General features: G+C 40.8%; 1 protein-coding gene across 2 annotated transcripts; it reads left to right on the top strand.

Moving 5' to 3' along the window:
- The first annotated feature begins 21 nt into the window (after positions 1–21).
- mkrn4 (makorin, ring finger protein, 4) lies at positions 22–26871 on the top strand. 2 transcript variants are annotated; one of them, XM_061800376.1, is made up of 8 exons: positions 142–390; positions 2058–2186; positions 2266–2510; positions 12688–12752; positions 12828–13069; positions 22148–22255; positions 25851–25950; positions 26024–26871. In XM_061800376.1, the coding sequence occupies exons 1-8, from the start codon at positions 350–352 to the stop codon at positions 26192–26194; spliced, it is 1101 nt and encodes a 366-aa protein (XP_061656360.1). In that variant the 5' UTR covers positions 142–349; the 3' UTR covers positions 26195–26871. The 2 variants fall into 2 exon arrangements, with proteins under 2 accessions (XP_061656369.1, XP_061656360.1); XM_061800385.1 differs by lacking the exons at positions 22148–22255; positions 25851–25950; positions 26024–26871 and adding an exon at positions 15315–16359 and having other exon boundaries at positions 22–390.
- The last annotated feature ends 425 nt before the right edge of the window (positions 26872–27296 follow it).

The raw sequence follows: 27296 nt of genomic DNA, 5'->3' as shown, positions 1-27296 counted from the left end.
GACAAAAGGAAAGATTCGTCCGCACCCTCTACCCCCGCCAACACATATTTTTGGAGGGGGGCCCTCCGTGAAGGTGCTGTATGGAGGCCCAGAATCAGGTGCAACGCCCCTGGTGACTGATGATGACTTTTTTTAAAGATAAAAGGTAGTAATACACAGTGTACAATTGAGATTGTGAACGGTGACGATCAAACGTTGACGTCACGCCCCTGTGGCTCGTCGCTCCGTTAATTGGCGAAGAGAACCCGGCTGTCGGCTATTAAGATAGTCGGAGGGGGAACGCGGGCCGGTTTTGCATAGCAGCAGAGGCAGCAGCACACACGCGGAGGCACGTCGGGTGGCCGCGGACATGGAACGGTCGCTTTCAACTCGTAATGGCAATATCTGTTGGTAAGTGCCAATGTTAGCGGTATAGTTAACGTTTAAGAGTCGAAAAACAGCAATACAAATGTCCTTTAAAGGACATGTTTCGTCGCAGGCGGTACGCAAGGCGGAAGTCAAAAAGTAAGTTACGACTTCAGGGTTTGTCAACATGGCGTGCTATTCAAAGTCGGGATAGACGTTGATATTTTCATTTGAATGTAGAACGGCAACGTTTGCTTTGTCGCAAATTGTTCTAAAAGCTCGTCTTTAGTTACTGTGGTCTTTTTTAACATGCACTCGCTTCATGTTTGGGGCCGCAAGCAAAGTCAACTGTTGGCCAGGAGTAGTAACTTTTAGGTGCTAGGAGCTAGTTGTTTTTGTTACCGTTCTTATTTTTGTTAGTTATTTTTTTGTTTTTATGTTTTTGTAACTGTTCTTATTTTATTCGATTAGGGTTAGGCTCTATTGTGTGTGTGTATGTATGTGTGTGTGTGTGTGTGTGTATGTGTGTGTGTATATATGTGTGTGTGTGTGTATATATGTGTGTATATGTGTGTGTGTGTGTATATATGTGTGTGTGTGTGTATATATGTATATATATGTGTGTGTGTGTGTATATATGTATATATATGTGTGTGTATGTGTGTGTACAATTCAAATGAAGTTGGGACGTTGTGTTAAACAAATAAAAACAGAATACAATGATTTGCAAATCATGTTTGACCTATATTTAAGTGAATACACTACAAAGACAAGATATTTAATGTTCAAACTGATCAACTTTGTTAGTAGCAAATAATCATTAACACGTTGGCTGCAACACGTTCCAAAAAAGCTGGGACAGGGTCATGTTTACCACTGTGTTGCATCACCTTTTCTTTCAACAACATTCAAAAAACGTTTAGGAACTGAGGACACTAATTGTTGAAGCTTGGTGGACTTCTTTCCTATTCTTGCTTGATGTACAGCTTCAGCTGTTCAACAGTCCGGGGTCTCCGTTGTCGTATATTACGCTTCATAATACGCCACACACTTTCAATAGGAGACGGGTCTGGACTGCAGGCAGGTGAGTCTATTACCTGCACTGTTTTACTACGAAGCCACGCTGTTGTAACATGCAGAATGTGGTTTGGCATTGTCTTGCTGAAATAAGCAGGGGCGTCAATGAAAACGACGTTGCTTGGATGGCAGCATATGTTTCTCTGTACCTTTCAGCATTAATGGTGCCTTCACAGATGTGTAAGTTACCCATGCCATTGGCACTAACACAGCCCTATACCATCACAGATGATGGCTTTTGAAGTTTGCGTCCATGCTTTTAATCATGTAAAGCACTTTGACTTACCTTACATATGAAATGCGCTATATAAATAGATTTGCTTTGCTCATGGTGTAGCGGCATAATTTAGCAATTATATCGTTTAGAATGTTTTTTTTTTTTAAAGCGAAGCGCCTCAAATGTCCCTTGATTAAATGTATGGGTTTGGGGTGAATAGACCTGACAACAGCACACCTCAGTCCCCTACCCCCCTCTGGTCAGTCAGTTAACAAGTCTGGCTTATTTTGTTGAATTGTATTTATTTTAAATGTATGGCATGTTAGTTGACTCGCTAAACAATGAAAACAAACTCATGACGCACTAATTTCTGTGGAAAGTCCTGCATTTATAACCAAGCACCTTTTCTTTCTTGCAGGCACTTCTTGAACGGCTCATGCAGATATGGCTCGAGATGCCATTATCGACACGAATTGCCTGCCACACAACCATCCCAAATTTGTCGCTACTTCCAGAAAGGTGCATGCTGGTATGGTGAACACTGCAGGTAATACATGATGCTTTTTGTTGGTCAGTCATGTCCTAAACATGTAAAGTGCTCAGTCGGAATTGTGCTTCCCGTCCAGGTACATCCATGTCCCCCAACCTGAAGGTGGTGCAGATGTTGCAGGCCGAAGACTGTCTGTACCAACGGTCTCGTCCTCCACCTCCACTGCGGCCCGAGGTCCAGCTGACCGCAGAGGTTCCGAGACTTCTGCTCTTGCACAGGCTGATGTGTTGCCAAGGCGGCAACGCAGGACATCGAGGTCTGTGGAAAACTCTTCAAACGTCACAGATGCTGGGAACCAGAATGCTGAGAAACGATTACAAGGTGTGTGCCAATTCATGATTGCTCGTGCGCTGTATAGGTTTTAAATGGTTTGAGAGCCATTTTCAATACTTACTATAATGCTAGTCCAACTTCCCTTTGGTTGACTTTAAAAAGAACATTTCACCTTGAATAATTCATCCCAGAGTCCAAACTGTCAGAATCGTAAAACCTTTTTTGACTGATTTAAGTAACATTTGAATAATGTCATAGAAGTACAAGTAAAAGTTAACAAGTTGAATGTTTATCAGTTAAAAATGATGCAACACTTGTATGACAAATGAGTGACATGCATATGGCAGCTGGCTAACCTGAGAAGCTAACTTGTCAAATGTCACAAACATCCATCCCTCCATTTTCTACACCGCTTATCCTCACTAGGTTCGCGGGTATGCTGGAGCCTATCCCAGCTAACTGGTCAGGAGACAGGGTTCACCCTGAACTGGTTGCTAGCCAATCGCAAGGCACAGACAACCATTCACACTCATATTCATACCAACGGACAATTTAGTGTCATCATTTAAACTACCGTGCATGTTTTTGGGATGTGGGAGTGAACTGGAGTAGCTGGCATGGCTCACAGTTAAGGTACTTAATGGCCTCTCATAGAAGCAAGGAGAGCCAAAGTCGCTAAGGCACTTTCAGCTGTTTATTGGATGAAACAGTCAAAAACACACATGCAAAATTAGACCACTCGCAAGGAGCTGCTGCAGCCGCTCCTGCTATTTTTCAATCCAGCCATCCATTTTCTTTACCGCTTATCCTCACTAGGGTCGCAGGCTGCTGGAGCCTATCCCAGCTATCTTCGGGCGGAAGGCGCGGTACACCCTGAATCGGTCGCCAGCCAATCGCAGGGCACATATAACCAAACAACCATTCGCACTCACATTCCCACCTACAGGCAATTTAGAGTCTTCAATCAACCTACCACGTTTTTGGGATGTGGGAGGAAACCGGAGTGCCCGGAGAAAACCCACCCAGGCACGGGGAGAAAATGCAAACTCCACACAGGCGAGGCCGGATTTGATCCCGGGTCCTTAGAACTGTGAGGCAGATGTGCGTTGTCCTATCCAGTCGGCCACCACGTCACAAACGGACAGACTGAAATGCAGGACTCGAGTCACAGAAGATTCCATCAGTCCTTTGTTCACAAAAAGCTACTTGAGTCAGATTGGGAGCTCTAACAATCAGACAGCTGTGGAACAAAAGCAGGAAGTAGCAACCTACCAAAATATAAGCAGTGAAGGTGCTCCAACTATCGTGGCACATAAACACTCGCTAATATTAGACAGTGGTACTTGGACGCCACAAGTACACTTAGAACGTTGAGTCCACTTCACAATGCTTCCCTTGCCACTATCCTGTCAGCAAAAAAAAATACTGTTATGAGGTCTATCTAGGGTGGTGTTCTGTCGGTGTAATGTGATGTCCTAATGAATACTGGTTGTACTTTGGGGTAAATTGTACAACTTGTTTCCCACATGACCGTAATCTATTTCTGGTGGGTATTCGGTGGCTGGCCTGAGATTTTGAGAGGTGGTGCGGGGTTAAAGTTGAACGAACACTTAACGAATAGCTTAAAATAAATTAAAATATTTCAGTAAAAAAATACAATCGCTTGGATAAATAAATAAATAAATACAAACAAATTCATACAAAATGTAAACTCAGACACAGGGCTGTACTCTAAAACTTTTCCATTGATAGCACTGGACCATGCTTGATGTAGTCTCATATAATTGGCATACCCTAGCTTTGTATATCATAAAGATTGGCAGTGACTCAAGTTACATCTACAAAATATTTTACTGTGAATATGAAGTTTGTCTGCAGGAAGCAGTGGCTGACTAAACAGGTCATTTCTTTTATTTAATTTTAAAAGACGTAATGGAAATATGGGCCGCAGGGTGGACGGCTGGTTAGCACATCTGCCTCACAGTTCTCAGGACCTGTGTGGAGTTTGCATATTCTCCCCGTGCCTGCGTGGCTTTTTTCTGGGTACTCCGGTTTCTTCCCATATCCTAAAAACATGCTTGGTAGGTTGATTGAAGACTCTAAATTGCCCTTAGGTGTGAATGTGAGTGTGAATGGTTGTTTGGTTATATGTGGCCTGCGATTGGCTGGCGACCAGTTCAGGGTGTACCCCGCCTCTCGCCCGAAGATAGTTTGGATAGGCTCCAGCACGCCTGCGACCCTAGTGAGGATAAGCGGTACAGAAAATGGATGGATGGATGGATAATGGATGATGATCATGTTCAGATAAAAGCAAAGCATAGCAAAGCCATGCGTGTTCTGTATTTTTGTACTTTTCATAAATGCAGTACGTAAATTAACGTAACAGGAGCATAATTTAAATTAATCTCAACTCTAACTAATATCAGCATACATGAAGGGTTTGGAATAAGGGGAAAAAAACTGTGTGATGAGCAAACAAATAGAACTTGATTTTTTTTTGTAACAATGTAGTTGTTTTCAAAACATACAGTACTGTACATAAAATTACAACTAAATACTTTTATTGGAAGCTTTTCAAAATAATTGAATACGTAAAATAAAAATAAATAAGCTGGAACAGTGGACGACTGGTTAGAACATCTGTCTCACAGTTCTTGGGACCCGGGGTTCAAATCCCGGCCCCGCCTGTGTGGAGTTTGCATGTTCTCCCCGTGCCTGGGTGGGTTTTCTCCGGGCACTCCGGTTTCCTCCCACATCCCAAAAACACGTGGTAGGTTGATTGAAGACTCTAAATTGCCTGTAGGTGGGAATGTGAGTGCGAATGGTTGTTTGTCTCTGTGTGCCCTGCGATTGGCTAGCGACCAGTTCAGGGTGTACCCCACCTCGCGCCCGAAGATAGCTGGGATAGGCTCCAGCAGCCAGCGATCCTAGTGAGGATAAGCGGTAAAGAAAATGGATGGATGGATGGATGGAAAATAACTTAATTTGTGGATTTACAGTATGAGTCCCGTGGCAGTATGAAAAGTGGGACGCTGAGTGGAGGCTGTCTTACATTAATGGTGGACATGTAACCAAGGTCCAACATTAGCGGTGGCCCATGGCCACTACGCCGCTGTGTCGGGCAACCACTTACATTGAGACACTACAAATTTCTAAGTCACTGAAAATGTTTGCCCTCTGGAAATGCCCGAAAACTGCATTTTCAGTGTATGTCTGAAATTCTTTTATCACCGAAACATCCCAACCAAGACAGGATGTTGTGGCGATGTAAGGTGTAAATACGGCCAGCATCGCCTGACTGGATAAACGGACACCCATCCGGGTTAGGTAATATAGGTAATAATAACAATGCACATGGGCAGACATTCTTTTTGATCTGTAAAAAACGAGTTTATTAATGTTATATCGCGACTTTCTTCTTCTCTTTTTTTAGCTTAAAGAAAATGACTAGCTACATGCATGCATCGCATCACACTGCCCTGAACAGGCCAAGGTGCACACAACAGGAACAGCAGTCATTGACTGTATAAAAATACACTTTTTCCTGACTGTGACATCAAATCAGACTAAACTTTTCTTGTTTTTTGGTCAGTTAGATTTACCAAAATTATTTCTATTTGCTATATGCCAGAATAATGAGAGGGTTTTTATTAAATAACAATAATACACAATACTGTCATGGCTAAATGCATCGGCACATTTTTAGCCATGAATGTTTTTTTTTTCTTCAATTTCCTGTTATTTTAATTTTATTTTCTGATTCTTGAAAGTTATTTTTAAAGTTGAGTTTGGCAGTTGAAGACAGATTAAAAAAAAAAAAAAAAAAAGATTATTCCATCCATCCATTTTCTTCCTCTTATCCGAGGTTGGGTCGCGGGGGCAGTAGCTTTAGCAGGGACGCCCATACTTCCCTCTCCCCAGACACTTCATCCAGCTCTCCGGGGGGATCACGAGGTGTTCCCAGGGCAGCCGGGAGACATAGTCTCTCCAGCAAATGTTCTGGGTCGCCCCTGGGGTCTCCTCCTGGTGGAACATGCCAGGAACACCCGGCTTCGGTCGTGACTGGTGAACATCTGGGCAGCGAGCTCAGCTGCCGCACATATCCTTCCGCGTCTCCTCAACATCCATCCAGGCTTCCACCGGCCAGTGAGACTTGTCTGCATCCCACTGCGGTGGACAGCGTCATTGACACCAGCACCCGTGCTTGCTTCGCACCCACCTTACTGTTGTTGTCATCTGATTAGTGTAAAGCATCTTTATTATTATAATTTTATTATTAAATGAAAAGCTTTAATAATCACATTAGACATAGGTATTATGTGTATGTGTACATATATATTTTTTTAATTTAAATGTATTTTAAATAAGTGCTTGTTTTTATGTGCTTGACTGAGACTCAAGATTACCCGTTAGTTTGCCAAAATGGATGTTAGTGAAAGTTATCCCCGTGAGGACGAAGGGTTAAAATCAGTCGTGAGCACGTTCACCGCGTAGTACGTCGTTCTTGCACGAACGATTCACTCATCCTACTAGTTCTCTGAACTTCCGCATGAGTCACTCATGGCAGAACACTGCACATGTATGAATACGTTTATCCTCGGCGTATCACAAACAAAGAAGTTAAACGAATTAATCAGTTGTGGCTGACATTTAATTTGGTTCACTTCAGTACATTCAGTTCAGTAGTACATTCAGTTCGCTTCAGTACCTCCCCCACCTGTGCGGTGCTGCCTGATCCTGGCTGCTCATTGCTCATTTGCCGGAAAAAAAAATCCCACTGCAGTGAGTCAATTCCCTATTTATACGCAATTATCTATATACTTAAAGCTCAAACTTTGTGTGACCGTTTTCAAAGAACGTTTTCTTGCACGTTCTGCAATAAGCCTCCTCCTTGTGGTTTTGATGCCCTCTTTAAATGCCAAACTAATAATACATATCATGATAGGGAATTCTTACTATTAGATGTGACCAAGGACATGTAAAGACATGCAGAAACAGGTACTATAAGTAGAGGCTTATTGCAAAAAACGTGCCGGAACGTGCAAAAACGTGCCGGAACGTGCAAAAACGTTTTTGCTCTAGAAAGGTCTTGTGTCGGATACACAAACTTTGCGCTTTAAGTATATAGATTAGTGTACCAAGTGATAGGGACCTCTCACACTATGGATTACCAGTGCCTTCAACACAAAGCATGGAGAGGATAAATAAGGATATAATGAGAGAGACTAACTACAATGTGGAACATTTGCAAAAACTGTTGATGAGAATCTTGATAAATTGGTTCCAGATCAAGCCAATTTCTTCAATGAGATCATGGACTGTGTACATGAAGGACATGGTGGTGTTATATTTCTTGATGCACCTGGTGGAACAGGGAAAACTTATTAATCTTATTCTGTTCTAAAATAAGAGCAACTTCTGGAATTGCTGCAACATTACTTGGAGGAAGGACAGCACATTCCACCTTTAAGCTACCACCTAATCTTACCGAGATGGAGTCCTCCAGTATGTGATGTAAAGGGAGGCTCAGGATTAGCTCAGGTTCTCCACCGGGCTAAACGGATTGTTTGGGATGAGTGCACAATGGCCCATAAGCTTGCTTTTCAGGCCCTTGACTCCATATTAAGAGATCTTCGTAAAACTGATGTTTTTGGTGGCATTGTGCTGGTCATGGCAGGAGAGTTACGACAGACACTTCCAGTTGTTAAGAGGTACACCAGCGGATGAACTGAATCCCTGTGTAAAATCGTATTTTTGGAACCGTGTGAAAAAGTTGTCATTGAAACCAAATATGAGGGTTTATCTCAGAGGAGACCAAAATGCTGGTACCTTTGCTGAAAGTCTGCTTCAAATTGGAAATGGATCAGTTCCTTCTGACCTTTCTTGCATCATTTCTATTCAGAATCAGAATCATCTTTATTTGCCAAGTATGTCCAAAACACACAAGGAATTTGTCTCCGGTAGTTGGAGCCGCTCTAGTACAACAGACAGTCAATTTACAGAACACTTTGGAGACATAAAGACATTGACAAAAAACAATTGTGCAAAAAGATCCAGAGTCCTCTAGCACTTAGAGCAGTTTGAATGGCTAATATCGCAATAGTCCGGTGCAATGACCATTGTGCAAAGGGCACTGAGACTTCAAGGAGTGTATGCAGTTTAAAGTGACGAGTAGTGCGATAATCTGGGACAATGGTTGTGCAAATGTTAAAGATACTCCTCAATCAGTGTGCAAATGGAGCAGATGCTACTCTGGCATGAGTGGCCAGTATATGCAAATAGTGCAGCACGGCGAGACAACTACAGTGAGTGCACGAGTAATACATAATTGGCCCCACAGAAATGTGACAACGAACTCAAGTCAAAAAATTGCCAGCTTGTTGTAATGGAATTATAAGTTAGCTGTTTAAGAAGTTGATTGCAAGAGGGAAGAAGCTGTTGGAATGTCTACTAGTTCTAGTTTGCATTGATCGGTAGCGCCTACCTGAGGGAAGGAGCTGGAAGAGCTGGTGACCGGGGTGGGGAGGGTCCGAGAGGATTTTGCATGCCCTTGTCTTAGTTCTGGCAGCGTGCAAGTCCTCAAGGGTGGGTAGGGGGGTACCGACAATCCTTTCAGCAGTTTTGATTGTCCGTTGCAGTCGGAGTTTGTCCTTTTTTGTAGCAGCACCAAACCAGACTGTGATGGAAGAACACAGTACTGATTCAATGACTGCTGTGTAGAACTGCCTCAACAATGCCTCCTGAGCAATGTGGAACAGTGGTTGATATCACTGATGACCTTGAACAATTTATGTATCCAAATGTTGACGCTCATTACACTGATGTAGAATGGTTATGTGAGAGCTATCCTTGCCCCAACTAATGAGTATGTGAGAAAAAAATTACTTATGCTGAGTTGAATTCCAGGAGAAAGAAAAACCTATAAATCTATTGACACAGTGGACAAAGAGGATCTTTCTTTAAAATATCCAACTGAGTTTTTAAACTCTCTTACTCCATATGGACTTCATCTACATGCATTAGAAGTGAAACTGGGAGCCCCTATCATTCTTTTAAGAAACTTAGATCCTCCCAAGACTGTGCAACGGGACGCCCATGGTTGTAAAGCAAATGTTGCCTTAACATGCTAGAAGCTATTATAATCACAGGTCCTTCTAAAGGTGAGACAGCATTTCTATACCGAATACCATTTTATAATCACTTACCAGTTTAATTCAGAAGGCTTCAGTTTCCAATAGCAATTTGTTTTGCAATGAGTATCAACAAGTCACAAGGTCAGTCTCTGAAAATTGCTGGATTGGTTTTGCGTTCTCTGTTTTTCCTCATGGTCAGTTTTATGTTGGTTGCTCAAGGGTTGGCAGATCGAATGATTTGTGTGTACTGGCAGAGAATAAGATGACAAAAAATATTGTCTATCCTGAAGCATTGCAATAAAACCTTGAACTGTTTGATGTGTACAATATTATTGCATGTGAACTGTTCATGCGGGCGCCTTAACCTGTGAGTATACAATTAATATAATATGTAGACCTGATCGACCTTGAACACGCATGTCTGTCAAATCACCAGTGTATGTGTAAATGACAGGTTGTTAAGAGTTTTGTTGCACTGAAAATGCAAACAATAAGAAAACACTGGACAAATGAGTTTTGATATAAAAGTATAGTTCAATTTCAAATCAGTATTACAGTGATAATGCTAAACAATACTAATTGTGGTAGACTGAGACGACAATATGGATGTGTAAATATATCAGGGCTTGAGACTGCAACCAAAATGGTTGCATATGTGACCCTTTTTTCAGTGTGTGAGAGTAAAGATTTTATATGGTTGCACTTTTGTGAGTGCATGTCTTAATGCTCCCTTAACACACAGTCTTACAATATAAAGACACGGTGGTTGAAAGTCGCCGTCTTTTACACTGCATTAGTCAATCTCCACCTGCGCGCTGTCCTATCTGTAGAGCGCCGTCTCATTTATTATGAACAGCAAATGTGCGCATGCGCACGTTCAGACCCCTTGTTTCAACGAGAGTGAGCCTCACATGGTGGAGCTGGAGAAAATTGAGCTCGCGGAGGGTCCCTTTCATCGTCGGGCAAGGAGCTGCCGCTGACAAGGGCGGCGATAGCAGTGGTACCCACTCAGATTCATAATGACATTGATCCGTCCCCTCCACTCTTTAATCACCCCTTCTTCCTGAAGCCAGACGTCCAACTCGGCAAGGCAGACCAATCTTACAAGCCTGACATGGAACTCATGCAATCTGCTTCTCACGTAAACCACTACCTGTACAGTTGCATTTTTTGTTGTACGTTTGTAAGGCCAAGAAGCGCTGGGAGCACACAACTCTGGCCTTGTGTGTTTCGAGTTTTATATATTCTGAGACTCAGTGGAAACTACACACAGTCACCGCACCACTTCCCATTCCCCACGCTGTAAAACAAGGTGTTTGCTCAACTTCAAATTAAGTAGCAATTTACACTATTTTTACATTTATCTCTACTTGGCTAAATAAGTCTTGTGGCACATACTCAACCCTAGCAGAATTGAAATACATTGAAAATATCTGTGGAAATAGTTATTCTTTTAAAAGTTTGAACCAACAATTTTTTTTAGCATGCAGCCTGGGGCTAGAGTCCGAAAGTCAGGTAGCTGTGCAGTGCCTGTTGTATTGTTTAATAAAACAATTAGTGTTTTTCATATATGAAAACATTTTTATGCTGTATGCACCATAGGGAAATCCTAATAATGCTACTTCTGTTATTTAAAATGAATTTCATATACAATGTACATAATTATATGCATTTTATGTAAATGGTTTATTTAAATTACAGTTCATAGACAAATGTTAAAATACATGTTTTGTAATTGGCATGGAGTTTTAGCCGGTGATTAGCATTCCAGACTATTTTCATCATGCATGACTAGTGTTTATCAGGTAAACCTTTTTAATGATTTATTGTTGTTTAGCCATTATTTCAAATACAATTTCTCCAATGTTTTTTGTTTTATATATACACACCATGCATGGTCATGCCGCACCTCCCCAAAATAGGGTGTCACCAAATCATGTGCTGGTGCGACCAACTAAAAATGTTGGTTATACCAGTGTGACCAGTGCAAAAGTTAGTGTAGAGCCCTGTATAAACATGTTATTTTAAATTTCTTAATCCATTCAAATCTCTCCCTGAATCTCCCTGCTGCTGCCGCTTTAGCTTGCCTTGCACTGGCGAATCTCTCGTCGGTCTCATGCCCTCTCATAACTTTGTGTAGTCTAAGATTGAGACACCACACCCCCCGTGTATGTGTTTCTTTTCATGTGCTTGACGGAGTCAACAGCCATTAGGTTGAAGAAATGGATGCCAGTGAATGCTATCCCAGTGACGACGTCAGGATGAACAGTTAAAATCAGTCATGAGTACGTTTGCTGCGTAGTATGTTGTGCCTTGTGCGAACGAATCACTCATCTTACTATTTCGCAGTGAACTTCCGCATGAGTCACTCATGGCAGAACAGTTCACTGCATACGTACTCGTACGTCGCTCCTTAGCGGATCGCGAATGAAGAAGTTCAATGACCGAATCACTCGTGGCTGACAGTACCTTCAGTTCATTTTAGTACAGTGGGTCAAAAAAGTATTTAGTCAGCCACCAATTGTGCAAGTTCTCCCACTTAAAAAGATGAGAGAGGACTGTAATTTTTATCATAGGTATACATCACCTATGAGACCAAATGAGGGGGAAAAAATCCAGAAAATCACAGTCTGCTTTTTAAAGAATTTATAAACAAATTGTGGTGGAAAATAAGTATTTAGTCAATAACAAAAGTTCATCTTGATACTCACACACTGTTACTGGTATTTTAGTCCATTCCTCCATGCAGATTTCCTCTAGAGCAGTGATGTTTTGGGGCTGTCGTTGGGCAACCCAGACTTTCAACTCTTAACCAAAGATTTTCAATATGGTTGAGATCTGGAGACTGGCTAGGCCACTGCAGGACCATGAAATGAGTGTGCTGTGACAACACAATTATGCCGGAGTGCCTGGAGAAAACCCACGCAGGCACGGGGAGAACATGCAAACTCCACACAGGTGGGGCCGGGGATTGAACCCGGGTCCTCAGAACTGTGAGGCTGACGCTCTAACCAGTCCTTCACCGTGCCGTGTTAGCAGAAACAAACAAGCACAATTTCTGTGCAGACTTTCAGTGTACATCTTGTTTGCAGATGCTCCTTCCCGAATGTCTGCCAAGAGCTCAGAACAGTGTTGTGCAAGTCCACGTGGAAAAGAGGTTTGTATTTGAACCTAATTTTTGCATTCAGTTGAACCCAATAAACTCAAGCTAATTTCAGCGGTTTTTGGACAGGAAAGCCTTCCAGGTAGCACGCAAGCCGCGGGTGCAGCTGCAGCCCCATGCACCGACAGGACTGCGGAGGCATACCTCCAGAGTCGAGATGTCACCTGTGGTATATGCATGGACAAGGTGTATGAGAAGATGGACCGCAGTAAACGGGTGTTTGGAATCTTGCCCAACTGCAGTCATGCCTTCTGCCTGCAGTGCATCATGACCTGGAGAAAAACCAGAGACCTCGGGCCTGATGTTGTCAAGTAGGTTTCCATTTACAGTGTCGTGAAAAAGTATTGGCCCCTTCCCAGTTTCTTTTATATTTTCGCATACCGTATTTTCGCAACCATAAGGCGCACCGTATTAAAAGGCGCAGTTTCAGTTACGAGGTCTATTTCTGTATTTAACACATACATAAGGAGCACCGTATTATTGGTGAAACATACGGTAGCATGCATGCATGCTAAAAGCTAGCGTATGCATGCTAAAAGCTAGCGTATGTTTTTAAAAAAGCAGCGGGAGCAAAACTGAGTTCGGTTGTACTTTACTAAAGTATTTAACAATGTAAACTGAGTTTGGTTGTACTTTATTGAAGTATTTAGCAATGTACTCACGTTATTTTTTTATCAATCCTCATCCACAAATCCATCAGTCTTCATCTTCTGTATCCGAAATGAACAACTGGGCAAGTTCTCCAAACACGCTGGGTTCCCTCTCGGCGTTTTCCTGCTTCCTCCACTTGCGAACCATGGATTCGCTCATCTTGAATTCTCTCGCGACTGCTCAATTCCCATGTTCCCCCGCCTAACTGATAGCTTTCAGTTTAAACTGTGCTTCGTAAGGGTGTCTCTTTGTAGGGGCCATTTTCGGGGGTCCTTAGCCAAACCGATGTTGTTTTGCACAATGCACATACCGGCACCCTTCCCCCTTTAACGTCCGCATGCTGTCGTCAGTCACATCCGCCTTTACTCTATATAAGCAGCGTGTCGGCAGGAAATGGTCCCAGTCAGTCAAGCGGAGCGCTCATCAAAGTCATACAACATTTACAGATTTTGGAACTCTGTGCACACATAAGGGGCTCCGCATTATAAGGCGACCCGTCCATTTTGGAGAAAATGTAAGACTTTTAAGTGCGTTTTATGGTCGTGAAAATACGGGAGTTTCCCCACTTTAAGATCATCAAACAAATGTAAATATCAGACAAATATAACCCAAGTGAATTTACAATGGGTAACGAAAGTATTCTGACCCCCTTAAAATTGTCACTGTTACCCTGGGAACGCCTCAGGATCCCCCCGGAAGAGCTGGATGAAGTGGCTGGGGAGAGGGAAGTCTGGGCGTCCCTGCTAAAGCTACTACCCCCGCGACCTGACCTCGGATAAGCGGTAGAAAATGAATGGATGAATATTGCAGCCAGTTGAGAAAATCATTTAAGTTCCCTTTCCCCCGCCCTCCTCAATGTACACACAGCACCTCGTATTGACAGAAAAAAACAATTGTTGAAATTTTTGCAGCTTTATAAACTGAACTGAAATATCACACGGCCATAAATATTCAGACCCTTTACTGTGACACTCATTTAACTAGGGTGCTGTTCATTTCTTATCATCCTTGATGTTTCTGCACCTTCATTGGAGTCCAACTGTGTTGGATTATACTGATTGGACTTTCTTAAAAAAAGCCACACACCTGTCTATATAAGACCTTACATTTCAGAGCTCAGAGACAGAATTGTGGCAAAGCACAGATCTGGCCAAGGTTACAAAAAAATTTATGTTGCACTTATGGTTGCTAAGAGCACAGTGGCCTCCATTATCCTGAAATGGAAGACGTTTGGGATGATCAGAACCCTTCCTAGAGCTGGCCGTCCGGCCAAACTGAGCAATCAGGGGAGAAGAGCCTTGGTGAGAGAGGTAAAGAAGAACCCAAAGCTCACTGTGGCTAAGCTCCAGAGATGCAGTCGGGAGATGGAGGGAAAGTTCTTGAAAGTCAACCATCACTGCATTGACAGTATTTTGCATGCCCAAAGACTGACAAAAGTGTCCCGTAATTGCTGTGCCTGCACCGCGGAGGCTGAAGAACCCACTCAATCAATCGAGGGGCGGGATCGGGCCCAGGGGTCCACCCAAGAGCAGCCTGGTGGACAGGACATGTCCCACACCGAGGGACCCAGGGCCAGCCCCACCGAAGTGCCCCAACAACTGGCCACCCGGTAGAGGCCGCAGGGACCAATGCCGCCCCACGCGCCCCGACACCCCCCGCCCACCTCACATTCCCCCACCCTCACCCGTCCCCCAGAGATGGGTGTCTGTGGTGCATTAAAACATGGGGATGAGTGTGTGTGTTGCATTAAAATCCAGGGGGACGGAGGGGCAGGGTGCCCGGACAGCACAGACATGCTGAACCCATGGATATGTATATGTGCCCAAATGTGACTAGTGAGAAAAATATATACAGTGACTGGCATGAGTGTGTGCTAAGTGAGTGATTGAGGCATGGCTCCTGCAGGTCAGGCCCATCAGGCAGGACAACCACCTACGAAGAGGGCCGCACCACCCAGCCCCGCAGCACTGACCCCGGGACCCGCCCTACCCTCCACATTCCAGCCAGCACCCACTACCTGCCCCAGAGTGTGGGAGGTAGACCCCCCGCAAACTCAGGGATGAGAAGAGCCCCACTCCATGCAAGTGTCCTCACCATGCAAATCGATCTAAAATGTGAGAAACTGGGGGGGAAAAAGGGAAAATAAATAAATAAATAAATAAAATGGGAATAATAAAATAACAACCTCGACAACAAAGAATACACAAGTCGAAAGTTTACTTTTACACTTACAAATTAGTTTTGTCAGATGGCACACAACTATGGAATCAAGAGTCTACATTTAGCATGTTGAGGAAGGGTGACCAGCTATCTACGTATACATGTAATTGATTTTTTTTTGTTCTGATATTTTTTGTAACGCAATATACTCTTATGATGAGATTTAGCCACTGATTTATGTTAATAGCTTGTTTGTTTTTCCAGTTTAATAGAATTGTTTTCTTAGCGGTAGCTAACGCGACGAGTAATGATTGTGAATATTAGGGCGGTCGATTATGCTTAAATCGCCAAGTATGCACAATCTTGGAGAAAGTGGAATCCTGAAATTTAAAATATAAGAGTTTTGTGTAACCGAAGACCAAAAGCATTGAATTGGTGTGCATTCCCATATAGCATGAACATGGGTGTCTAGGATATTTTTGGTGCATTGCGTGCATATATTAGATGGAGAGAAGCCCATTTTATGCATTGTGTACTGAGTAAAGTGTGTTCTATGGAGCACTTTATATTGTAAAAGCTGTAAATTTGTGTTTTTTGTCATTCTAAATTTTGATAAATTTTTGTTACATGTGTATCCACTAGCTACAGTCAGCGGACATGGAAAGGTCTTCTTCCCATTTTGTGATTGGTGTAAGTGCATTGATTTAGTGCATGAAATTAATTTATAAATTTTCTGAGTGATTTACTTTGCGGGAAAAGGATCACTATTTGCTTGACAAACTCTGGCAGTTTCGAGGGTGCTCTGGATTGTTGGTATTCTTTTTAAAAAAATAAATAAAATAAAATTTAAAATTTGTTTTTATAATTTTTTTGTTTAATTGCTGATTTAAATTTATTGTATTGAAGAAAGTTTCCGCCTGTTATTTGTAATTCTTGGAACATTTCATCACGTGTCCTAAAAACATTTGCTAAATAGTTGTTGTAGGTGATCAATTCCATGTTGTTCCCATGTACTAAAATGAAGGGGTACATTATTAATTTCAAAATCTGGATTATGACAGATTGGGGAGAGCGTACTGGGAGCTAATTGAGATCCTGTAGATTCTAAACTTTGCCACCAAGCCGTTAAAGTGGATGTGATTATTGGGTTCTTGACGCATTTAGGGCGTTTAATAAGACTTGTAGAAATAAATGAGAGTTTTGGGAGTTTAATAGTGTTGCAGTCTATTTGTTCCAATTCTAGCCAAGAATCATACTCCTCATTGTGGTGCAACCATTTGATGAGGTAATTATTGTAATTGGTTAGCTAAATAATAGTGTTTAAAGTTGGGAACATTTAGACATCCCTCCTGTTTACTTTTCTGAAGTGGAAGTGGATCTATTTTTCTTATTTTTTTAAATAGAAAAATATTACAGCATAATCTAAGGTTTGAATCCCTTTAAATGTGGTCTTAAATGGAATCATTGAAAATAATTTATTTGAGGAAAGGTTTTCATTTTCATTGTGGCTATTTTTCCCAGTCATGATATAGACAAGTTATTCCAACTTGAGTCAGCTGACCTGTTTTCCAGAAGTTGTGTGTAATTTAGATTGGTTAGCTCTGTGAGTTTTGGCAAAATATTAAAAACTAAATACTTAATGTTTCCTATCGGAATAGGGTAATCTGGGATTTGATCTGCAGTAGTCCATGAGTTTGCCGTTATTGGGAGTATTGTTGATTTTGTCCAGTTGATCTGGTAATATGATATTTGTGAAAATGTTTTGAGATTGAAGAGAATACTTGGGTTCCCGTAAATAAGAATATCATCAGCATACAGATTGATTTTGTGTTCTGTCACTAGTGAGCAGATAGATACCTTTTTAATAGTAGCATTCTGATGTATAGCGGCAGCAAGAGGTTTGATGAATATTGCAAATTAGCATTGGTGAGAGTGGACATCCTTGTCTGGTTCCTCTTTTGTAAATTAAAACTTTGTGAAGTAATCCCATTTGTGGTAACTGTCGCTTTCGGAGAATTGTATAATGTTGCTTTCCAATGTATAAATGAGTCTCTAAAGCCAAATTTGCGAAGTACTGCAAAGAGGAAAGCCCAGTTGACTATCGAAACCTTTCTCTGCGTCAAGAGACATGATGATTGAGTTTAGATTGTTACGCTGTGACATGCTTATTAAATTTAACATACGTCTGACATTATTTGTGGAACCTTTAATGAAGCCTGTCTGGTCATAGTGGATTATCGACGGGAGTCCCTTTTCAAGTCTCGCTGCGAGGGCTTCGAGATTATCTTTATCTGCATTAATCAGTGATAAGGGCCGATAATTAGCTGGGAGAGTGGGGTCTTTACCGGACTAGTAATAATTTTATTGAAACTGTGTTCATATGGCTACTAATTTGTTTATTATTTTAATTATTGTTTATCTCTTTGACTGTTATGAAAAATAGAGGCGCGAGTATTGGCCAGAAATGTTTGAATTCAACAGGGATTCCGTTCGGGCCAGGCGCTCGTCCCGTTTGCATTTTTAAAACATTTTTTTACGTGTTTTGTAATTCTGTGATGGTTAAAGGAACATCAATGCTGTCTTTAATTTGTGTATTTAATTGAGGAATGTTTGGATCCTTAAAGTTTCAATTTCTTTTTTGTCTGGGTTGTTTGAAGATGCGTATAAGCTGCTATCATAATTGTAAAATATTTCATTTATTTCTAGCAGTTACTGTGTACAGTTGCCGTTTGAATCTTGAATGGCCGTAATTACTTTATTTCGCTGAAGTCGGTTCGCAAAGAATTTTCCTGATTTATTATTATACTCAAAGTTGGTGTATCTTAACTGTTGTTGTAGAAAATTGTTTATTTTTGATGACGGCTAATTGATGTTTTGCCTTTTGAAGTTGGTTTCTGTATGATTAATTGCATATTCTTCTGTGCGGTGTTTAATTTTTTTTTGTCAATTCCATTTTCCAATTTTTGTTCTTGTTTTTTCTGATACAAAGAGTATATGATTTCAACCTCAATGCAGCTTTCCCGATTTCCCACAGCAGAGATGGGTGTTTGGTTTGGGGAGTCGTTGAATTTAAAAAACTCAGCCCATTTCTTCCTCACAAAAGAATTAAAATCCAGGTCCTTCAATAGGGACGTGTTGAAGCGCCATGTTGGTGAGGGTTCCAAATTTGATTCAGCTTTTAGATTGAGAGAAATTGGTGCATGGTCACTGATGATAATTGGATGTATTTTGGGGCTAATTCTTTGAGCTGCTGAATTGTTTGAAAGAAAAAAATCCATTCTTGACAAAGATCAGTGAACCGACAAGAAAAATGTGCATTCTCTTTTTGTATAGTTTTTCAGCCTCCATATGTCAACAAGACCAAAGTTGTCCATATAGTGTGATCAACAACCCCAATTTCAATGAAGTTGGGACATTGTGTTAAACATAAATAAAAACAGAATACAATGATTCACAAATCATGTTCAACCTATATTTAATACACTAAAAAGACAAGATATTTAATGTTCAAACTGCTAAAATTTGTTTTTAGCAAATCATTAATTTAGAATTTTATGGCTGCAACACGTTCCAAAAACGCTGGGATAGGGTCATGTTTACCACTGTTAAATCACCTTTTCTTTTAACAGCATTCAATAAGTGTTTGGGAACTGAGACACAAATTTTTGAAGCTTTGTTGGTGGAATTATTTCCGATTCTTGCTTGATGTACAGCTTCAGTTGTTCAACAGTCCGGTGTCTCCATTGTCGTATTTTATGCTTCATAATGCGGCACACATTTTCAATGGGAGACAGGTCTGGACTGCAGGCGTGCCAGTCTAGTACACGGACTCTTTTACTACGAAGCCACTCTGTTGTAACGTGCAGAATATGGTTTGGCATTGTCTTGCTGAAATAAGCAGAGGCGTCCATGAAAAAGACGTTGCTTTGATTGCAGCATATCTCCAAAACCTGTATGTACCTTTCAACATTAATGGTGCCTTCACAAATGTGTAAGTTACCCATTCCATTGGCACTAACATAGCCCCATACCATCACAGAATGCTGGCTTTTGAACTTTTGAGCTTTGCGTCCATTACAGACCGGATGGTTCTTTTCCTCTTTGGCCCGGAGGACACGACATCCACAATTTCCAAAAACAATTTGAAATGTGGACTCGGCGGACCACAGAACGCTTTTCCACTTTGCGTCAGTCCATCTCAGATGAGCTCGGGCCCAGAGAAGCCGGCGGTGTTTCTGGGTTCTGGGTGTTGTTGATAAATAGCTTTTGCTTTGCATAGGAGAGTTTCAAGTTGCACTTACGGATGCAGCGCCGAACTGTATTTACTGACACTGATTTTCTGAAGTGTTCCTGAGCCCATGTGATATCCTTTACACATTGATGTTGTTTCTTTGATGCAGTGCTGCCTGAGGGATCGAATGTCACGGGCATTCAATATTGGTTTTATGCCTTGCTGCTTATATGCAGTGATTTCTCCAGATTCTCTGAACCTTTTGATGATGATATGGACTGTTGATGATGAAATCCCTAAATTCCTTGCAATTGTACGTTGAGGAACATTGTCCTTAAACTGTTCGACTATTTTCTCACGCACTTGTTCACAAAGAGGTGAACCTCACCCCATCATTGCTTGTGAATGACTGAGCAATTCAGGGAAGCTCCATTTATACCCAATTATGTTGAACACAACATCCAATGTTCATTGGAATTGGGGTTGTATTAGGGGATTTAGCGTAAGGTTAAAATCACCTCCCATATAATTATAGAATTGGCTGACAAGTTTAAGAAGTGTGAAAAGAGCATTTTTTTTTTTACGCGATTTTATGCCTCATTGATTTTCTTGGGAAACTGATCGTTCATTCCAAACGAAGACCAATTTTTGCTGAAAGTGTTCAAACTTTGCAATGATGGGATGTGGTCGGTTACCTGGACAAGGGCCTCCCAATCGGTGAACACGTTGAAAGGTAATCTTGTCGACTGTACCTTGAGACTGGACATAATGAACTTTTTAATCTGCACCTCGGAGTCTTCCGGAGCATTTTCTGGAATGCCTGAGAAAATGAGATTGTCACTCATGCTTCCTGATTGAATGTTCAGTGTAGTTTCTTTCATGAGTTTATATTCCAGTCTCAGAGTTTGTAGTTCCACTGACATTGACATCATGTTTGATGGAAGTATTATCTAATCTTGGCTCCTAGAGCTTTTGTTGTGTGAACTCCAAGCTCTTTGAGTTCGATGATCTCTTGGCAAAGCAAGTCAAGTGTAATTGACAATTTATTGTCGATTGACAGGAGGGGACTCTCTGTCGAATCATGTAAATCCTCTGTTGAAGTGGAAGAATCAGCTTTTTTTCTCTTAAGCGGGCAGCTTGACGCGAGGCCTCAGATCCTCTAACAGACGAGTCGGCGTTGACGTAGCTGCGCGGATCGCAAGTGGCTCTCTACGAGTTACCGCTGCTGGCGAAGGGAAAGGGAAAAGAACGAAGCGACCATCCGCTGCTGAAAAAGGAAAAAGACTTGTGGAAAGAGGTGTTTTGTCTTGTAATAGCTGCTTTTCCCGGTCTATGCAAGGGGCGTCGCCATGTTTTTTGTCTTCGGAAATCACGCGATCTCTCGTGTTGTCACAGCATGCTCACCCCCTCCTCTCTTGCCTCCTGATGTCTTTTTTTCTGAAATGCTGTGCTATATTTTCGCCAGATGTAATGAGACTCATATCTTCCAAAAAGGTCAATTTTCAGCTTGTCAGTCCATATAATATTCTCCCAAAAGTCTAGGAATAAGGAATCATTCAGATTTATTTATTTATTTTTTTGCAAATGAAAGACGAGCCTTGATGTTCATTTTGGTCAGCAGTGGGTTTTCCCTCGAACACTGACATTACTCTTGGCAAGGGAGACCTACAGTTCTATAGAAGTGGTCCTGAGTTCCTTTGTGGCCTGCTGGATGAGTCATTGCTGATATCTTGGGGTAATCTTTGGTGGCCGTCCACTCCTGGGAAGATTCACCACTGTTCCATGTTTTCACCATGTGAGGATAATGTCTTCTCTATGGTTCGCCTGAATTGTAAAGCTTTTGAAATGGTGTTTGTAATCCTTTCCAGACTGATAGATGTCAATTACTTTTTCTTGACTGTTCTGGAATTTCTTTAGATCCTGTCATTTTGTTTGAGCTTTTGTATAGCTTTTCTCCAACGTGTTTGTTGGGACAGATTGTTTGTGATTTCTGGATTGAACAGGTCTGGAGGTACTCAGACTTGGGTGTAATCAATGACAATTAACCAAAAATTGTGCTTCGCCGCAATTAATTTATGATTGAGCAAGGGGGGTAATTACTTTTTCCACACAGGGCCGGGTAACTGAATATTTTCTTTTCCTTAATAAATGAAATCATTTAAAAACAGAATTTTAAGTTCACTTGGGTTATATTTGTCTATTTGCATTTGTTTGATTTTAAACATTAAAGTGGGGAAACTGCAAAAATATAACAATTTAAGAAGGGTGCCAATACTTTTTCAAGGGACTGTATGCACATGAAATTTTTTAAATCCTTTTGTGACATCACAAGAGTTCTTTGCTTCAGGACCTGCCCACAGTGCAGGGTGAGATCAGCCTTCTATGTGCCCCACCAATACTGGGTCGAAGGACAAGCAAAGGAAAGTCTAATAGCAGACTTTAAAGAGAAATTCAGGTAAGCTTTTGAATGCATGCAGTGATTGATCAAAGACTGTATTTGAGAGCCTGATCTGAAGCTGAAAGCTACGTTGGAAACGTATTGACATGAACAGTCAATTCATGCTTTTCACTACACAGCAATGTGTCAAATTTATACGTGCAAATTTGACTTTGAGGTAACATGTGATTTTTAACCAATATACTGATTGTGAAGTACTGATATCCAAAGCAGGGTTCACTCAAAGCGATCTTTAAAGGTACCATTATCACTTTTTCAATTTAATTTTGATAATCATTGATGACCTTTTATTAGGTTTGCGTGATGATTTTGGTTGGAAATCCCAAAATGTCCTTTTTCCAGCTATTCTAGTTGGTCTTTTCTGCCTGGCCTTCATTATGCAACATGTAAATGAGCTTTCCTCTGATTGAATTCCTCTTCTTCCCCATTTTTTATTTTTTTTATTTTTATTATTTTTTTTTTATCGCTTACGTCTTTAATGGCAATTTTGCAACATGCAAAACCATGTGGAAGAATGAACATTGACTGTAAAATACACTTTGAAGTAAAACCACATGCACTTCAGGAGAGTCATACTTACAAACACATTTGTTTATAAGACAAGAAACAGGAGGTGAATGAAAAGCCTCAACAAGAAAAAAACTGTGACGTGAGCCTGCTCATATTCTAAATGCACAATCATGGTCTGCTTCCATGCCTTGGAAGTTGGCGAGTCACCCATTTTAATTCCAAGTTGCTTCAGCTGTGTGTTTATATACTTGGAGATGTGTCCTAGTTTTCCTTGTACTTCTAACTCATCATTGCATGTGCAAGCTGAGCTACCAGCATCTACCAAGTTAGGCATTTTTGTGAAACTTTATTTTACTATTTAGTCAGTATTTGAGTTATATTAAGCATTTACGCCTTATATAAATGTGAATAGAAACTTGAACTTAATAAATACTCTTTGGATAACTTTCTTATTCAAATTAGGCTTATCCAATGTACTGTAGCAAATACAGTGCCACCAGAAAGTATTCACACCCCTTTACTTTTTCCATTTTGCTATGCTTTGCAGACTTATTCTAAAACTAATTTGTGTATAGTTTTCATTAAAAAAAATCTACATAAAATATCCCATGAACAAAGTAAAAACAATTTCAGACAGTTGTGCAAATGTATTAAATCTAAACATTAACACACTAACCCTAAAAAATTATGCTGATGGAAGGGGACCTTTAACAAATTTTGAAAATGTGAAACCCCCCACACATGATTAAAAAAAATAGTGTGTGCTTACTGCTCATATAGTATGTGTGGTGTACTGCAAACAAGTAAAAAGTACTGGTATTCGGTACTTAAAAGTACTGATACTTGTCCAAAGACAACTGGTAAAAGTATTGAAGTCACTCCCTTAAGTAAAAGTACACCCTTATAAATGTACTTAAGTAAAAAAAAAACATCCATCCATCCATTTTCTGAGCCCCAATAATAAAATGCATATAGTGAGATTTTACTCAGATGATTGGCATGTGTTCTCTGAGGGCAACAATGCTCAAAACAAACAAGAACAGGTAGATTTAAATGAAAAAAATTAGCATTTATCTGTCCTCTTAAAGTAATATACAGTACAAATAAAATAAAAGCTAGATTTATTCTAAAATAAAAGCTAGATTTATTCTCGCTTTGACTGAAACATGTCTAAATTGAGCAACTTGTGGCTATTTTCATTTTGGGATTTTTATTGTTTTTTTTGGCAGTGGGCCAATGTGTTGGAAATATATGTTAAGGGTCAAAATGCCAGTGAGCTAGACTTCAACGAGCTAGCTTTTTTATTTTTTTTTTATTTTTTTTTATTTTTTTTAAATTTAAAAAAATATATTTTTTAATTGTGGTTCACCCAGAGCATTGCAGCACTTTTGGAAAAAACAGAGCCAAAAAAAACATTCTTACCTATGAAATGTTATTCCCTGTTCAGAGTTCCCTTGTTGTAATTGTACGATGTGTGTTCAACTGTACGCAGCACAATGTGCAGGCATCTTTGTTATTGTGGTTTTCGACCGTGTCGTCAACAAACATGGACTTCGCCAACACTTTGCTCCCACTAGCTTAGCGTTGCTTTAGGCACATGGCTCAAAATATCTATGATCAATGCGCTCGACTCGCTTACTTCCTTCCAGTTTCTGCTTTTTTTTCAGCGAGAAAGTTTGAAAAGTAACGAGCTCATTTTTAAAATGTAAGAAGTATAAAGTACAGATATTTGTGTTTAAAACATAAGGAGTAAAAGTAAAAAGTTTCCACAAGAATAAGTACTCAATGTAGATACCTGAAAAATCTACTTCCCACTGGTGGTGTTCTAGAGATGCCGAACACAGCAAACTACACATAACCATAACTCCACCCACAACTGGGAGGCTTCTTCCACAAACCAGATTTCTGGAGTACTAAGACTGACCTGTAAGAGGCAGCGTGGTGCCACAAGGCAATCTGACTGCTGGAAAATGCAAAGAAGAAATGGAAGAAGCTAAGCTAACTGTTCGCTATATACGAGGGGCAGTCCAAGAGTAAGGAGCCCAATTTAATTTCTATCCATCAATTTTCAGAGCCGCTTAACCTCACAAGGGTCGCGGGAGTGCTGGAGCCTATCCCAGCTATCGTCGGGCAGGAGGCGGGGTACAGCCTCAACTGGTTGCCAGCCAATCGCAGCCCAATTTTATTTAACCTGCTAATTACATTACAAATCTTCAGTGTGTAATTTTAAACACTATACTATATATCATCCAATTTGGAAATTATGTCATTCTTGGATGCCTTTCAGAAGCAGAGCGTGTGGATTGAATTTATTGCTTTGGAAGGTGAACCACCACTAAACATTTTCAGAAGGTTCCAAAATGTGTATGTGGACTAAGCTACAGCACAGTCAAAAGGCGTTGGCCTCGATCGAAGGCAAAGAACAAGCCTGCTTTGAGGGAACTCTGTGACAAGTAAAGGATCAGCAAAGCAGCAGACCATCTTCAGTTGTTGTTTTCGGAATAGTGCTAGGATCAAGGCACTGATCGAAGAAGATCGTAGCGTCACCATTGATGATGTGTCATGATTCATGACACCTTTTGAAAATGTTTAGTGGTGTTTCCCCATCCAAAGCAAGAATTTCAATCACAGCTCTGTTTTTGACAGGCATCCAACAATGACAGTTCCAAAATGGCTGACAGGTAGAGGACAGTCAAACTAAACTTTTAAGTACTGTAAACCTTCAAAAAAGTATTTAAACTGAAGATGTCTGAAAGATTTTCACATATTAAATTAAATTGCGCTTTTGACTGGTGGTCTACTATATTGCAATGTCAAACTCCTTGTCAATTTAAATGTGGGGAAATGGCTTCAGACATGTTATACTCAACACAACCAGTTCTATTTCACGTCAGTCCAAGGCTCAGCTCAGTAATTACCACATGTATAAGATTTGCCATTGTAAATATTGAACTTTGTAACATTTTCAATTGTCTGATCTGACCTTTCCCACACCTCAAATTTGACCAGATTATCGTATCCATGTAACCTGCTTAGTTCTGAGCGAATTGGTAATGAACTGAAATTTGTTTTCAACCTATAGTAAGCGAAGCTGCAGTTACTATGCACGATACAAACCGTGCCCCTTCGAGACAGAGTGCCTCTACCGACATGACAGGTCTGCACGCCGCAGATCATTCCTGGTACGTATTATTTGCAGAGCATGTCAGCTGTCTGCTCCTGAGCTTCCTCTTCACTTGACTTTTTACCCGGTAGTGTAATACAGATGATGATGACGACGATGATGATTATGACGATGACGAAGACTACGATGGTCTGCTGAATTTCTTCATCGCCATGACTCTTCTTCGATCTGACGACGATGATGACGACGATGACGGTGACAACTTTGACATTCCTTTTTTCCTAGCGGAGTATGGTTTTTGATCCCCCTTTCCCCTCCAACGCAATTTTCTCCGTGAGGAAATGGAGAAAATTGTCGACAACAATGTGGCTGTGTTATGACACGACTGTCCCATTTTGATCAGTAGTAATACTTTTGGAGTAGGTGAGGCTCTGTCGTCCTTTAGCAGGTCATGTGACTGACCTGCCATACCTCAACCAGACAAAAATTAAACTGAATTAACCTGTTGTAGTGGACAGCTAGAATTAAATGGTGCACATAGCTCAAATTACCCTGTGCTAGCTGTAAACTGTCTTAACAGGATAAATCAAGCCACAAATTCGAAGGTCATATGTTCCAGCTGTTTTCCTTCCTGCAGCTTTAGTGATTCAAACATTGACGCATTGTACGTTTTTCTCTATGCCTCTCTAGTAGAGCTTGTACATTTTTCTCTATGCCTCTAATTAGATTTCTAAGTGCTCAAAACTGAGTGTTACTGAATTGTTTTAAGTGTTGTGCAGATGGTCCTTTTTAAATTGTCTGAAGATAGTGTACTGTACCCCTTTACGGTTGATGTCCAATCCTGAATAGTCCTGCCTCAATGTACCCTGATGATACTCTAACCTAGTTTTGACATAACCATTGAAATGTTTTTGTTTTTTTAAATTTCTTTTAAAACAAGTTATATTCGTACACTGAAAATAAACCTTATTACACAGTTTGTCTCACTCACTGAAAAATGTTTTGTACTATTTTACTTAGATTTATCTGCTTATTAGTTTTGTTTTGAGTTGCATAAGCAATTCATTTCTCTTACTGGTTTAATATTCTTTCAAAACTGAGGTGGGATAACTGACCACTAGGTGGCGGCCTTTGAACCCAACCACACACAAAGTGTAAACATTTGAGCTCTCAAAGTTGGTGTAAATCATGCTTAAATCACAAAACAGTTATCACAGTAATCATGTATTTACTGTGGTTTGTCACACTTTATTTTGACCACCCATGCTCTCTTTACCTGAACTGTGGATGGATATCTGAAATGTGGTATAAAGTCTGTGATAAGATCAGTGCAAAGATAAGTGAGGAAACTCCGACTGGTGTGCTCTGTGGCAAGTTTTGCTTCAAAAGTGACCCCCGGTGGGT

Source organism: Phyllopteryx taeniolatus, chromosome 1, assembly GCF_024500385.1.
Source record: "Phyllopteryx taeniolatus isolate TA_2022b chromosome 1, UOR_Ptae_1.2, whole genome shotgun sequence".
Taxonomy (NCBI): domain Eukaryota; kingdom Metazoa; phylum Chordata; class Actinopteri; order Syngnathiformes; family Syngnathidae; genus Phyllopteryx; species Phyllopteryx taeniolatus.
The sequence above is the reverse complement of the archived record's forward strand: the minus strand, read 5'-3'. Positions and strand labels throughout refer to the sequence as shown.